The sequence below is a fragment of the Leucopleurus acutus genome (genome assembly GCF_964270905.1).
Source record: "Leucopleurus acutus genome assembly, chromosome: 8".
In the NCBI taxonomy this organism is placed as follows: domain Eukaryota; kingdom Metazoa; phylum Chordata; class Mammalia; order Artiodactyla; family Delphinidae; genus Leucopleurus; species Leucopleurus acutus.
Window position 1 is genome coordinate 78,873,077 of NC_139151.1, and position 15,902 is coordinate 78,888,978.

Sequence of the window (15,902 nt, forward strand, 5' to 3'; positions counted from 1 at the left end):
TAAAAGGTTTTGACAAAATTCAACACCCATTTATGATAAAAACTCTCCAGAAAGTGGGCAAACCGTGGGAACCTGCCTCAACATAATAAAGGCCATATTTGACAAACCCACAGCAAACATCGTTCTCAATTGTGAAAAACTGAAAGCATTTCTCTAGATCAGGAACAAGACAAGGATGTTCACTCTTGTCACTATTATTCAACAGAGTTTTGGAAGTCCTAGCCATGGCAATCAGAGAAAAAAAAGAAATAAAAGGATACAAATTGGAAAAGAAGACGTAAAACTGTCACTGTTGCAGGTGACATGATACTACACATCGATAATCCTAAAGGTGCCACCAGAAAACCACTACAGCTAATCAATGAATTTGGTAAATTTGCAGGATACAAAATTAATGCACAGAAATCTCTTGCAATCCTATACACTAACAATGAAAGATCAGAGGGAGAAATTAAGGAAACAATCCCATTCACCATTGCAAAAAAAGAATAAAATACCTAGGAATAAACTTACCTATTAAGGTAAAAGACCTGTACTCAGAAAACTATAAGACACTGATGAAAGAAATCAAAGATGATACAAACCAATGGAGAGATATACCATGTTCTTGGATTGGAAAAAACAATATTTTGAAAATGATTGTACTACCCAAAGCAATCTACAGATCCAATGCAATCCCTATCAAATTACCAATGGCATTTTTTTACAGAATTCAAACAAAAAATCTTAAAATTTGTATGGAGACACAAATGACCGGAATAGCCAAAGCAGTTTTTAGGGAAATAAACGGAGCTGGAGGAATCAGACTCCCTGACTTCAGACTTTACTACAAAGCTGCAATAATCAAGACAGTATGGTACTGGCACAAAAACAGAAACATGGATCCATGGAACAGGATAGTGACCCAAGAGATAAACCCACGCACCTATGCTCAACTAAACTATGACAAAGGAGGCAAGGAAATATAATGGAGAAAAGAGAGTTTCTTCAATAAGTGGTGCTGGGAAAACTGGACAGCTACATGTAAAAGAATGAAATTGGAACACTCAGTAACACCATACACAAAAATAAGCTCAAAATGGATTAAAGACCAAAATGTAAGACTGGACACTATAAAACTCTTAGAGGAAAACATAGGAAGAACACTCTTTGACATAAATCACAGCAAGTTCTTTTCTGACCCACCCACTGGAGTAATGGAAATAAAAACAAAAATAAACAAATGGGAACAAATGAAACTTAAAAGCTTTTGCACAGAGTGAAGTAAGTGAGAAAGAGAAAAACAAATATCATATATTAAAGCATATATGTGGAATCTAAATAAATGGTACAGCTGAACCAGTTTGAAATGCAGAAATGAGACACAGATGTAGAGAACAAACGTATGGACAAAAAGAGGGAAAAGCAGGGGGCTGGGTGGTGGTGGTGGGATGAATTGGGGTTTGGGATTGAAATACATACACTAATATGTATAAGATGGATAACTAATAAGAACCTGCTTTATAAAAAAATAAAATATAATAAAATTCAAGAAAAAAGAGAAAATGAATGGTAAGATTGTAGATTTAATCATGACCTTATCAATAATGACATTAAATATAAATGGGCTAAATACAACAATTAAAAAAAAAGTTACCTTAAAACCCTATGACAAATTACCATTTTGTTGTGACACAATATGGGTGCAGACTCTTCAGGGCTAGAGAACAGAGGCAAAAAAACAAAAACGAAAAGAAAACAACACTTAGCTATTGAGTGATTTTTTTTTCAACAGCTTTACTGGAGTATAATTGCATTACAATGGTGTATTAGTTTCTGCTTTATTACAAAGTGAATCAGCTATACATATACATATATCCCCGTATCTCCTCCCACTTGTGTCTCCCTCCCTCCCTCCCTATCCCACCCCTCTATATGGTCACAAAGCACCAAGCTTATCTACCTGTACTATGCAGCTGCTTTCCACTAGCTATCTATTTTACATTTGGTAGTATATACAAGTCCGTGCCACTCTCTCACTTCATCCCAGCTTACCCTTCCCCCTTCTCCTGTCCTCAAGTCCATTGTCTATGTCTGCATCTTTATTCCTGTCCTGACCCTAGGTTTCTCAGAAACTTTTTTTTTTTTAGATTCCATATATATGTGTTAGCATACAGTATTTGTTTTTCTCTTTCTGACTTACTTCACTCTGTATGACAGACTCTAGATCCATCCACCTCACTACAAATAACTCAATTTTGTTTCTTTTTATGGCTGACTAATATTCCATTGTATATATGGCCACATCTTCTTTATCTATTCATCTGTCAGTGGACACTTAGGTTGCTTCCATGTCCTGGCTATTGTAAATAGAACTGCAATGAACATTGTGGTACATGACTCTTTTTGAATTATGGTTTTCTCAGGGTATATGCCCAGTAGTGGGATTGCTGGGTTGTATGGTAGTTCTAGTTTTAGTTTTCTAAGGAACCTCCATACTGTTCTCCATAGTGGCTGTATCAATTTACATTCCCACCAATAGCGCAAGAGGGTTCCCTTTTCTCCACACCTGCTCCAGCATTTATTGTTTGTAGATTTTTTGATGATGGCCATTCTGACTGTGAGGTGATACCTCATTGTAGTTTTGATTTGCATTTCTCTATTGATTTGTGATGTTGAGCATCCTCTCATATGTTTGAGGGCAATCCGTATATCTCCTTTGGAGAAAAGTCTATTTAGGTCTTCCACCCATTTGTGGATTGGGTTGTTTGTTTTTTCAATATTGAGCTGCCTGAGCTTCTTGTATATCTTGGAGATTAATCCTTTGTCAGTTGCTTCATTTGCAAATATTTTCTCCCATTCTGACACTGTCTTTTCATCTTGTTTATGGTTTCCTTTGCTGTGCAAAAGCTTTGAAGTTTCATTAGGTCCCATTTGTTTATTTTTGTTTTTATTTCCATTTCTCTAGGAGGTGGTTCCAAAAGGATCTTGCTGTGATTTATGTCATAGAGTGTTCTGCCTATGTTTTCCTCTAACAGTTTTACAGTGTCTAGCCTTAAATTTAGGTCTTTCATCCATTTTGAGTGTATTTTTCTGTACAGTGTAGGGAATGTTCTAATTTCATTCTTTTACATGTGGCTGTCCAGTTTTCCCAGCACCACTTATTAAAGAGGCTGTCTTTTCTCCATTGTATATTCTTGCCTGATTTATCAAAAATAAGGTGACCATATGTACATGGGTTTATCTCTGGGCTTTCTATCCTGTTCCATTGATCTATATTTCTGTTTTTGTGCCAGTACCATACTGTCATGATGACTGTAGCTTTGTACTATAGTCTGAAGTCAGGGAGCCTGATTCCTCCAGCTCCGCTTTTCTTTTTCAATATTGCTTTGTCTATTCAGGGTCTTTTGTGTTTCCATACAAATTGTGAAATTTTTTGTTCTAGTTCTGTGAAAAATGCCATTGGTAGTTTGATAGGGATTGCATTGAATCTGTAGATTGCTTTGGGTAGTATAGTCACTTTCACAACTTTGATTCTTCCAATCCAAGAATATGGTATATCTCTCCATCTGTTTGTACCATCTTTAATTTCTTTCATCAGTGTCTTATAGTTTTCTGCATACAGGTCTTTTGTCTCCTTAGGTAGGTTTATTCCAGTTATTTTATTCTTTTGGTTGCAATGGTAAATGGGAGTGTTTCCTTAATTTCTCTTTCAGATTTTTCATCATTAGTGTATAGGAATGCAAGAGATTTCTGTGCATTAATTTTGTATCCTGCTATTTTACCAAATTCATTGATTACCTCTACTAGTTTTCTGGTACCATCTTTAGGATTTTCTATGTATGGTATCATGTCATCTGCAAACAAACAGTGACAACTTTACTTCTTCTTTTCCAGTTTAGATTCCTTTTATTTCTTTTTCTTCTCTGATTGCTGTCACTAAAACTTCCAAACCTATGTTGAATAATAACGGTGAGAGTGGGCAACCTTGTCTTGTTCCTGATCTTAGTGGAAATGGTTTCAGTTTTTCACCATTGAGAATGATGTTGGCTGTGAGTTTGTCATATATGGCCTTATTATGTTGAGGTAAGTTCCTCTATGCCTACTTGCTGGAGGGGTTTTATCATAAATGGGTATTGAATTTTGTCGAAAGATTTTTCTCCCTCTATAGAGATGATCATATGGTTTTTTCCTTCAGTTTGTTAATATGGTTTATCACATTGATTGATTTGCATATATTGAAGAATCCTTGCATTCCTGGGATAAACCCCACTTGATCATGGTGTATGATCCTTTTAATGTGCTGTTGGATTCTGTTTGTGAGTATTTTGTTGAGGATATTTGCATCTATGTTCATCAGTGATATTGGCCTGTAGTTTTCTTTCTTTGTGACATCCTTGTCTGGTGTTGGTATCAGGGTGATGGTGGCCTCATAGAATGAGTGTGGGAGTGTTCCTCCCTCTGCTATATTTTGGAAGAGTTTGAGAAGAATAGGTGTTAGCTCGTCTCTAAATGTTTGATAGTGTTCGTCTGTGAAGCCATCTGGTCCTTGGAGTTGTGTGTTGGAAGATTTTTAATCACAGTCTCAATTTCACTGCTTGTGATTGGTTTGTTTATATTTTCTATTTCTTCCTGGTTCAGTCCCTGAAAGTTGTGCTTTTCTAAGAATTTGTCCATTTCTTCCAGGCTGTCCATTTTACTGGTATACAATTGCTTGTACTAATCTCTCATGATCCTTTGTATTTCTGCAGTGTCAGTTATTACTTCTCCTTTTTCATTTCTAATTCTATTGATTTGAGTCTTCTCCCTTTTTTTCTTGACAAGTCTGCCTAATGGTTTATCAATTTTGTTTATCTTCTCAAAGAACCAGCTTTTAGTTTTATTGAACTTTGCTACTGTTTTCTTCATTTCTTTTTCATTTCTTTCCAATCTGATTTTTATGATTTCTTTCCTTCTGCTAACATTGGGGTTTTCTTTTGTTCTTCTTTCTCTAATTGCGTTAGATGTTAGGTTAGGTTGTTAATTTGAGATGTTTCTTGTTTCTTGTGGTAGGATTGTATTGCTATAAACTTCCCTCTTAGAACTGCTTTTGCTGCATCCCATGGGTTTTGGGTCGTCATGTTTTCATTGTCATTTGTTTCTAGGTAGTTTTTGATTTCCTCTTTGATTTCTTCCATGATCTCTTGGTTATTTAGTAGTGTATTGTTTAGTCTCCATGTGTTTGTATATTTTACAGATTTTTTTCCTGTAATTGATATCTAGTCTCATAGCGTTGTGGTCGGAAATGATACTTGATATGATTTCAATTTTCTTAAATTTACCAAGGCTTGATTTGTGACCCAAGTTATGATCTATTCTGGAGAATGGTCCTTGAGCACTTGAAAAGAAAGTGTATGCTGTTATTTTGGGATGGAATGTCTTATAAATGTCAATTAAGTGCATCTTGTTTAATGTATCATTTAAAGCTGGTTTCCTTATTTATTTTCATTTTAGATGATCTGTCCATTTGTAAATGTGGGGTGTAAAAGTCCCCTACTATGATTCTGTTACTGTCAATTTCCCCTTTTGTGGCTATTAGCATTTGCCTTATATATTGAGGTGCTCCTATATTGGGTGCATAAATATTTACAATTGTTATATCTTCTTCTTGGATTGATCCCTTGATCATTATGTAGTGTCCTTCTTTGTCTCTTGCAATAGTCTTTATTTTAAAGTCTATTTTGTCTGATATGAGAATTGCTACTCCAGCTTTCTTTTGGTTTCCATTTGCATGGAATATCTTTTTTCATCCCCTCACTTTCAGTCTGTATGTGTCCGTAGGTCTGAAGTGGGTTTCCTGTAGACAGCATATATAGAGGCCTTGTTTTTGTATCCATTCAGGCAGTCTATGTCTTTTGGTTGCAGCATTTAATCCATTTACATTTAAGGTAATTATCAATATGTATGTTCCTAGTACCATTTTCTTAATTGTTTTGGGTTTGTTATTGTAGGTCTTTTCCTTCTCTTGTGTTTCCTTCCTAGAGAAGTTCCTTTAGCATTTGTTGTAAAGCTGGTTTGGTGGTGCTGAATTCTCTTAGCTTTTGCTTGTCTGTAAATGTATTAATTTCTCTGTCAAATCTGAATGAGATCCTTGCCAGGTGGAGTAACTTTGGTTGTAGGTTTTCCCTTTCATCACTTTAAATATGTCCTGCCACTCCCTTCAGGCTTGCAGAGTTTCTGCTGAAGGATCAGCTGTTAACCTGATGGGGATTCCCTTGTAGATTATTTGTTGTTTTACCCTTGCTGCTTTTAGTATTTTTTCTTTGTATTTAATTTTTGATAGTTTGATTAATATGTGTCTTGGTGTGTTTCTGCTTGGATTTATCCTTTATTTGACTCTCTGTGATTTCCGGACTTAATTATTTCCTTTCCCATATTAGGGTAGTTTTCAACTATAATCTCTTCAAATATTTTCTCAATCCTTTTCTTTTTCTCTTCTTCTTCTGGGACCCCTATAATTCGAATGTTGGTGAGTTTAATGTTGTCCCAGAGGTCTCCGAGACTGTTCTCAATTTTTTTATTCTTTTGTCTTTATTCTGCTCTGCAGTAGTTATTTCCCTTATTTTATCTTCCAGGTCAGTTATCCGTTTTTCTGCCTCAGTTATTCTGCTACTCTTTCCTTCTAGAGAATTTTTAATTTCATTTATTGTGTTGTTCATCATTGTTTGTTTGCTCTTTAGTTCTTCTAGGTCCTTGTTAAACGTTTCTTGTATTTCCTCCATTCTATTTCCAAGATTTTGGATCATCTTTATTATCAATACTCTGAATTCTTTTTCAGGTAGACTGCCTATTTCCTCTTCATTTGTTTGGTCTGGTGGCTTTTTACCTTGCTCCTTCATCTGTTGTGTGTTTCTTTGTCTTCTCATTTTGCTTAACTTACTGTGTTTGTGGTCTCCTTTTTGCAGGCTGCAGGTTCTTAGCTCCTGTTGTTTGTGGTGTCTGCCCCCAGTGGCTAAGGTTGGTTCAGTGGGTTCTGTAGGCTTCCTGGTGGAAGGGACTAGTGCCTGTGTTCTGGTGGTTGAGGCTGGATTTGTCTTTCTGGTGGGCAAGTCCACATCCAGTGGTGTGTTTTGGGGTGTCTGTGACCTTATTATGATTTTAGGCAGCCTCACTGCTAATGGGTGAGGTTGTGTTCCTGTCTTTCTATTTTTTTGGCATAGGATATTCAGCACTGTAGCTTGCTGTTTGTTGAGTGGAGCTTGGTCTTAGTGTTGAGATGGAGATCTCTGGGAGAGCTTTCACCATTTGATATTATGTGGAGCCAGGAGGTCTCTAGTGGACCAATGTCCTGACCTCAGCTCTCCCACCTTCTTGGCTCAGAAGAAAAGGAAGAAAAAAAGAAAGAAAGATAGGAATAAAATAAATAAAATAAAATAATTAAGAAATAGTTATTTAAAATAAAATAATTAAAAAGTAATAAAAAAGAAAAAACGAAGGAAAGAAGAGAGCAACCAAATGAAAAAACAAATATACCAATGATAACAAGTGCTAAAAACTATACTAAAAAAAAAAATGGACAGACAGAAGCCTAGGACAAATGGTCAAATCAAAGCTATAAGACAAAATCACACACAGAAGCATACACATACACACACACAAAAAGAGAAAAAGGAAAAAATATATATATATATTGTTGCTCCCAAAGTCCATTGCCTCAATTTGGGATGATTCGTTGTGTATTCAGGTATTCCACAGATGCAGGGTACATCAATTTGATTGTAGATATTTAATCCGCTGCTCCTGAGGCTGATGGGAGAGATTTCCCTTTCTCTTCTTTGTTCGCACAGCTCCCGGGGTTCAGCTTTGGATTTGGACCCGCCTCTGCGTGTAGGTCGCCTGAGGGTGCCTGTTCTTTGCTCAGATAGGACGGGGTTAAAGGAGCTGCTGATTCAGGGGCTCTGGCTCACTCAGGCCGGAGGGAGGGAGGGGCACGGAGTGCTGGGCGAGTCTGCGGTGGCAGAGGCCAGAGTGACGTTGCACCAGCCTGAGGCGCGCCATGTGTTCTCCCGGGGAAGCTGTCCCTGGATCACGGGACCCTGACAGTGGTGAGCTGCATAGGCTCCCGGGATGGGCAGTGTGGATAGTGACCTGTGCTTGCACACAGGCTTCTTGGTGGTGGCAGCCTTAGCGTCTCATGCCTGTCTCTGAGGTCCGTGCTTTTAGCCACGGTTCGCGCCCGTCTCTGGAGCTCCTTTAAGCAGCGCCCTGAATCCCGTCTCCTCGCGCACCAGGAAACAAAGAGGAAAGAAAAAGTCTCTTCCCTCTTAGGCAGGTCCAGACTTTTCCCCGGACTCCATCCCGGCTAGCTGTGGTGCACTAACCCCCTGCAGGCTGTGTTCACGCCGCCAACCCCAGTCCTCTCCCTGCGCTCCGACAGAAGCCCGAGCCTCAGCTCCCAACCCCACCCGCCCTGGCGGGTGAGCAGACAAGCCTCTCCGGGTGGTGAGTGCTGGTCGGCCCTGATCCTCTGTGCGGGAATCTCTCGGCTTTGCCCTCCGCACCCCTGTTGCTATGCTCTCCTCCGTGGCTCCAAAGCTTTCCCCCTCCGCCACCCGCAGTCTCTGCCCGCGAAGGGGCTTCCTAGTGTATGGAAACCTTTCCTCCTTCACAGCTCCCTCCCACTGGTGCACGTCCCTATTCTTTTGTCTCTGTTCTTCCTTTTTTCTTTTGCCCTACCCAGGTACGTGGGGAGTTTCTTGCCTTTTGGGAGGTCTGAGGTCTTCTGCCAGGGTTCAGTAGGTGTTCTGTAGGAGTTGTTCCACATGTAGATGTATTTCTGATGTATCTGTGTGGAGGAAGGTGATCTCCGCATCTTACTCTTCCGCCATCTTGAAGGTCTCCTTGAGTGAGATTAACAATATCTATCATCATAATTTGCTTTTGTTATTTTTTGCAATAACATTCTAGAATTTGGCCGTTATCAAGGTCTCAGGGATATCCATAGAGAATATCAAGTGGTTAACATTAATTCACTTAAAATGTATTTTTAACAACAGGAGATGAAACAAAGAGAGTTTTCAGTTAATCAAGGGCCTTGGTCCCCTGAGTGTTTGGGTTAATTTTCCTGGTGGTTAAATCTTTTAAGTCTTTTGAGATGCTTATGTCCTATCTAATACAAAAAGATCTTGGAGGCTGCTGAGAAAGTTAAGTATCATGCAATACAATAAAAAACAAAGTAACTAGGATGAAAATAATAGTGAGATTAAGCTATAGTGTTGCATCCTACTGGTTACAAATTCAGTCACATGAACACAACTCTTGTTATCTGTGAGTTGTTGGTCAAGTGACTTATTCTTGCTAAGCCACGAAAAGGAGTAATTCTCAGTAAAAAAAAAAAAGTGATATTAATACTTACCACATAACAATTGTAGTGGGAATTATAGAGATAATATACAGACAGCCCTGTCAAAGTGTCTGGATCAGAAAGGGCAGAATAAATTTTAGCTAGCCATAATTTTCATAATCCAACACATTTACTGGTGATAGATTTTAATTTCAGCTCTGAGTTTCTAAAGACCAAAGCAAGGAGGGAACATAATCCATTTGCAAGATTTGAGATGCTTTTAAAGTCTGAAATAAATTTTTCTTGCATAAAATGTGATGTGGTGGGCAAGACCATAGTGATATTCTCACAACAAATTCACATCATATCTCTCAATGAGAAATAATATTTTAACTAACGAGACGTATCCACAGCATCCACCTGGATTGTAGGAGATGATTCTACAGTTTTTCCCTTGGGTTCTTTTATTGGCATCACTGATGATGTTTTGCTTTTACTAATTTGCAGTCACCATGTTGCTTGTTTCTGTTTAAATGCTTGTCCTTTATGCATAGCTAATACATAGCTGGTTATTCCTCATCTTTGGGGGCTTTTTACCCTTCCTCAGCATATAATCCTGCATCAAGACCTTCCTTTCATTCTGTTTTTGCACACAGAATATCCTGCTTACTAAGATTCAATTTTGCATTTTAGGTTGATCTTCAAAATGCCAGCCACTCATCTCCTCTAACATTCTTCAATCCTCAGGATAACATCTTCTCTAGACCTCATAACTAAATTTACTTTCTATTTCTCCTCAGGTCATTACTGAGAATGCTAAATAACAAATTTGTTTCTTATTTTCTCATATAGAAAGTAGATACCAGGTGAAAAGAAACAGAGGCTGTGTTACACACACATACACACACAGAGAAATTGCTTCTTTTTGCCCACATGTGTGAACTCTGGGAAATGAAAACTTAATACAATGTACCATGGGACACACAATTCTGATTTCATGAGATTAGTGAATCACGAAGTTCTTTTCAAAGATATGTGAGGATACATACATGGACTCCAAAAGAGAGAGCTCATAACTAGCATAACCATTCCCATGCAAGAATTACGGTGTTAGTGGAAAAAAAAAAAAAAACATCACCAGAGTGGCTGGGATGGAAGACCCCAAGAAGTTTCAAAGATGTGACATACTTGTCAGTATCATGGAGGATGACACAAAGGGTGTCATTGGTATATATACGGAAAATAATGCAGGGGGAGAGGAGGGAATGTGGGTCAGGAGCAGTCAGGCTAGAATTTTAAAGATAAGATGAAAAGGCAAAATGCCCTCAGAAACTGTGAAAGGGTCTGAAACCAGCAGTATGAACACTAATGGGGCAATTGAAAAGCCAAGCACTGTCCTTTGTACCCCTCAAACCCAGAGGTCCACAGTCTCTTCTGCTGACTGTCCTCTTCTTTGATTCTTTGTTCATAAAGCCACAACCTGCAGGCCACAGAGCATCCTTTATCTATGTGGAGAAGATGGGGCAACAGGGGAGGGCCCTTCACTGCCTATTCAGTCATATTTGTATTTTATCAATATATATAAATTCAATTTCTAAGAGCCTTTTTTGAAAACCTGTTCCTTTCTTACATTCTTTCCCTATATGGTTCAATAGGTAGTTTTCAGTCACTGTTCAATAAGCAAAGAGTTGCTGCTAGTCACTATTTCTTAGAGTTTATCATTACATTTGCCGTTGGCTCAGAGGATTGACTATTAATCTGAGGTACAAAGCACAGGGGCCCAGATAGCCATACTTTGTATACCACAGGCCATTGTATCCTTCCTCCCATAACCTAGCTTGTTGATAATGGTTCACTCTGTGTGAGCAGCCAGCTAAGTGTAATCTAGACCCCAAATCAGTGTCACCAACCCCTGGAACATGTGACAGTCTGTTCGGTTTGACCCATCAGTCAGCTGTTGGTTCACATTACCACCTCCTAAGCTGGCCCAGGAGTAATTCTTGGCACTTTTTCACCATCCTTGCCCACCTTCAGTTTTTATCCATCACTCCTGTACCTAAAGAAAAGGTAAAGTTGGTTGATGTTTTAGAACTGGAGAAAAGTTCACCTTCCGAATAAGCTTAAAAAAAAATTTGTCTCTTCCTTTTGTCTCTGTGTCTAAATGGTCATGCCTTGCTAATTATAACCAGCAAACTTAAATTTAGAAATAATGTTATCATTTGTTACATTGAAAACAGTATTATGTTACATTGTCATGATCAATATTCTAAGAAAGAATATAGAGATCACAATATTAGGCTTTCCCAAGGTACTAAAAAGACCTTGGTACTCTCTAAAGGTACTGAAAAAATATATACAAAGTTACATATGCAACAGATATTTAATAACTGTCTGTTATATCCAGGATCTATGTTAATTGCTGGGAATACAACGTTAAATGACATTCAGTATCAGTCTTCTAGAAGCCTATACACTAAGATACATAGTATAGATGGAAAGATCCAAAGAATGTGCCTCAGGCTAGACTCTTCTTTCTCTGTGCCTCAGTTTCCCCATCTATAAACTAGGGATTGAAATAGAACAGAGTATTTCCAATTTTTAAAAAACAATTTTTTCTTCCCAATATTGTTCCAGTAAAATCATATTTAAAACTTCCATAGATGAAACATATAAAGTGATTGACCTATGAACTGTAACATAAAAATATTTTAATATGTAAAAGCTACTGTTTTAAAGAATAAAGAATGAATTTATTTTCCTAAACAAATTTTAACTGGAATTTCTCAGAAACATTTATTTTAAATTAATTTGAATCAATTCTGGAACTTACATAGTAAGATTTCAAAAAATTCTTGCTAAATGAATATGTGAAAAAAACAAATGAGTACATTGTACCACAGATAACCTTAATATCTTCTGTACATGTGTTTGGATTCTTTAATATTGTATTTCAGAAATATCTTCCAAGATGAAATGACCCTTACAAATGTAAATAGATACTTCATGACTTCTATATTTTAACTTTTTCTCTTTGAAAAATAGATTAGACGATAAAGGCCAGGTGGTTCGCATCAACTTCAATAATGCAACTAGAGACACAATATTTGACGTACCTGTTGAAAGAGTTCAGCCTTTTTATGCTGCTCTGAAGGAGTTTGTTGACCTCATGAATTGTAAAGAATTCAAGTTTACTTTCAAGATGAATCCAGGTCAGTGAACACATTTTCTCAGACAACTGAAAGAATGGATTTTCTTCAACCTTAACCATTTAGCACAATATCTAGAGCAGTGTTTCTCAAACATGGCATGTGGAACACTAACAACAGAGTCTTGGTGAGCAGCCAGCTTGCTTAAATAGCAGACTCCTGGCCCCTACCCTTCCTCTAAATTGACTCTCCAGACTTTAAAATACTCATAAGTCCCTAGGTAATCCTTAAGCACACCAAAATTTAATAACCTCTAACCTAAAGAATAAATATTGAAAGACAAGCTACAGACCAAATAAAATCTCATGTCTGATATGAAGGCTGATGACTTATATTTTCTATTTTGATAGCCAATCAAAACAAACTGAAACCTGTACTTAATTTTCCTATCTTGGTAAATAAATAAAATTATCTCCATGAGTCTCACTCTAAAGTACATGAGTAGGGTTTACTCGTTATGCTTATCTGATCTGGCAAACATGGTGCTACCTGAAATAAAGTAGTACTTGAAGTATTCCAGCCACTTGGATAAAGGAGCAGAAAGCACTATGGTTTGTCTGGACCATCTCTATTCAATAAAGTGACATCAAACTTGAGGCTTTTGATATTTAAAATAAAAAGCATAATTTCTCCCTCCTACTGATTGGGCCAAGTGGAAGATACTTTACATGTGTGATTATTTTTTGAATTGATCTTTGGTATAATAAGGTAATACTAGAAATCTCCATAAGTCCGCTGCTATGAAGTCAACACCAAGTTGAGTTTAAGAGCAGCAACATGTAAAATGGAAATACCGTGGGAGAAAAGTACCCCCAAAATAGGAATTGGAATTCAACCTTCACCATTCAATGGCAGTGTATCTCCTGGCAAGTGCCTCAACTGCTCAGAGCTTCAGTTTTCTCATGTATGAAAATAGGAGATAATACTCTCAAGATTTTTATGAGGCATAGAAATTATGTACATAAAATACTAGGAACATGAAAGACAAACCAAGAATGTCACTACCCTTATAATTGTTTGAAGCTGTTAAAGTAGAAATAAATACTTCTTAAGTCAGGAGGAGAAAACAAATACCATATGATACCACTTATATGTGGAATCTAAATTATGACACAAATGAAACAGACTCACAGACATAGAGAACAGACTTGTGGTTGTCAATGGGGAGAAGGTTGGGGAAAGGGATGGATTGGACATTTGGGGTTAGCAGATGAAAGCTATTATATATAGAATGGATGAACAACAACGTCCTACTATATATCACGGGGAATTATATTCAATATCCTGTAATAAACCATAATGGAAAAGAATATAAAAAAGAATGTATATATAACTGAATCACTTTGCTATACAGCAGAAATTAACACAATATTATAAATCAACTATACTTCAATTTAAAAAAAACACTTCTGAGTAAGAGATAAGTAACCATTAGGAAGAACAATTCAAAGGTTTTATACAGAGATAATACTTTAAGTAAGAATTATAAAAGTGTCTACAAGGGCCCCCCAAGCTATGTAGTTCAAATGTCAAAAGGTCTAAAGCAGTCTCCATTCAGTGGGCCTGATTTGTATGAAAAAGCAAATGCGCAGTTTCATGTAAAGAAATAAACATATTGTGTCTTGATGTGAACCAAGTAGCAATACTGTTTTGCAGTTTACATTTTCTAGCTCAGAAAATCATTTACACATAGAATTATATTCATATTGAACAAAATCTTTTGTCTAGGTGATGTGATTACCTTTGATAACTGGCGCTTACTTCATGGCCGACGGAGCTATGAAGCAGGAACTGAGATATCCCGCCACCTAGAAGGAGCTTATGCCGACTGGGATGTGGTCATGTCAAGGCTTCGTATCTTAAGGCAGAGTGTCCGGAATAGAAACTGAATCTCCTGTCGATAAGATTCCAGTGAGTGTATTTTATAAGATATGGCAAGGTTATTTGTCTTCACAGGCCATGAGCCATGTCAGTAACACATTAATTTCTTTAACACAAGAGTTCTCTTTTCTTTGTAGTCATATACACTGCCAACTTTTTAGATGTTGTAGCCATGCTCTCTCTTTTTCAAATAATAAAGCATCTCTTCTGTCCAATTGCATGTATGATCTAATTTCTTTTGCACATCTGTGAGAGTCTCCAGAATACCTTCAAATAGTTTTGTATCAAAGTCTTTCTTCAAGTAAGGCTTCTTCTAAATAAAGCTTTTGTTTCAAATAAAGGTTGTGTTTCAAATAAAACTTGTCTCAAAACATGTTTCTACTCTGTTGCCTGGAGGGTCTCATTTTTCATGACTACATATGACTGTCTTTAGCATGCTTGGAAAGAGGCTTCATATTTTCAAAGATCTCTTTTGTTTACTCTTATTACAGAATTACGTGGCCCCAATTTCCAGACCTCACCAACTTGGTGATCTCAGCATTTCTTTTAATACCTAAATTATGATACCAAACCCAAGAATATGCCAAATGAAAAGAAAATCTAGTTCCACCCCCCACCAAGTTGCTCTTGCCCCAAAGAAATACTCCCAAGGACTGCCAGCATAGCTTACCCCTGTCCGTGGATCAGTTCTCCTCACTCCTTGCCTTTAACTAATAACTAGAAAAGGTAGAACCAAGATGCATGCAACACTCATAAGTGGACATGATGTTTGTTAACCTCTGGACAGCTTGACTTGCTGGTCTTGGCTTCTTATATGGCCAGTGCCTTGCTTACAGTGATGGAAAACAGGTGTCACCACCAGCCATGAAAGTTCCACTCCGGTTGTGCCCAGTCCCTTCCCTACCTCTGCCAAAAAGGGGAGTCTCAGCATTTCCATTTGCTGAAATCCTGGTAGTACATAGATTTTTAGTCCATACATTTTGGGACCTAACCAAACCTCCTATTTCAAAAGTCTTAATCACTGCCACCACTGTAGAGCTCTACCTGTCACCTTAAGACCGAGTGAAAACACTACTTCCATCCATGCTTTAACTTTTGTTTCACACTCATAGTGTGCCCCAGGCACTGGGAGTCTGGATCAAAAGTGTCTTAGGCCTATGTCAGCACACCCCTCTATTTTCTGAGCTCTGGTAGTAAGTCCACGTTGCCTGTCCAGGCTCCTCTTTCTCTTGGAACACTGCCCCTTTCTGGGGCCTTCTTTGTCCTTTCCCATCATCTGGTCTTGCCTGGGGCTACTATAGTACACCACACATGTTTGATTCCGCTATACTTCAAATGAAATGGGTTGGGTTCTCAGTCTCACCTCTTCTAAGAGACTCCTAGAATGAAAACAGGTAAGTTCAATGGGGGCATGGCTTGATTTGAAGAGGCTGCATTCAATACCTGAAAACAAATAAGTTTCTGGACTAACCCTAGCTCCATCCATTTACAGCATCTAAACCACAAGCACTTGC

At 37.8% G+C, this 15,902-nt stretch overlaps 1 protein-coding gene across 1 annotated transcript in view; it reads left to right on the top strand.

Annotated features, from left to right (window-relative positions):
* The window catches only part of BBOX1 (gamma-butyrobetaine hydroxylase 1), a 77,447-nt gene extending 62,690 nt beyond the window's left edge, over window positions 1–14,757 (top strand). Inside the window, exons 7-8 of the mRNA XM_082845274.1 lie at window positions 12,344–12,510; window positions 14,236–14,757. Coding sequence (XP_082701400.1) covers window positions 12,344–12,510; window positions 14,236–14,396 — 328 coding nt within the window. The 3' untranslated portion in view covers window positions 14,397–14,757. The remainder of the gene's footprint in view (window positions 1–12,343; window positions 12,511–14,235) is intronic.
* Window positions 14,758–15,902: the final 1,145 nt, after the last annotated feature.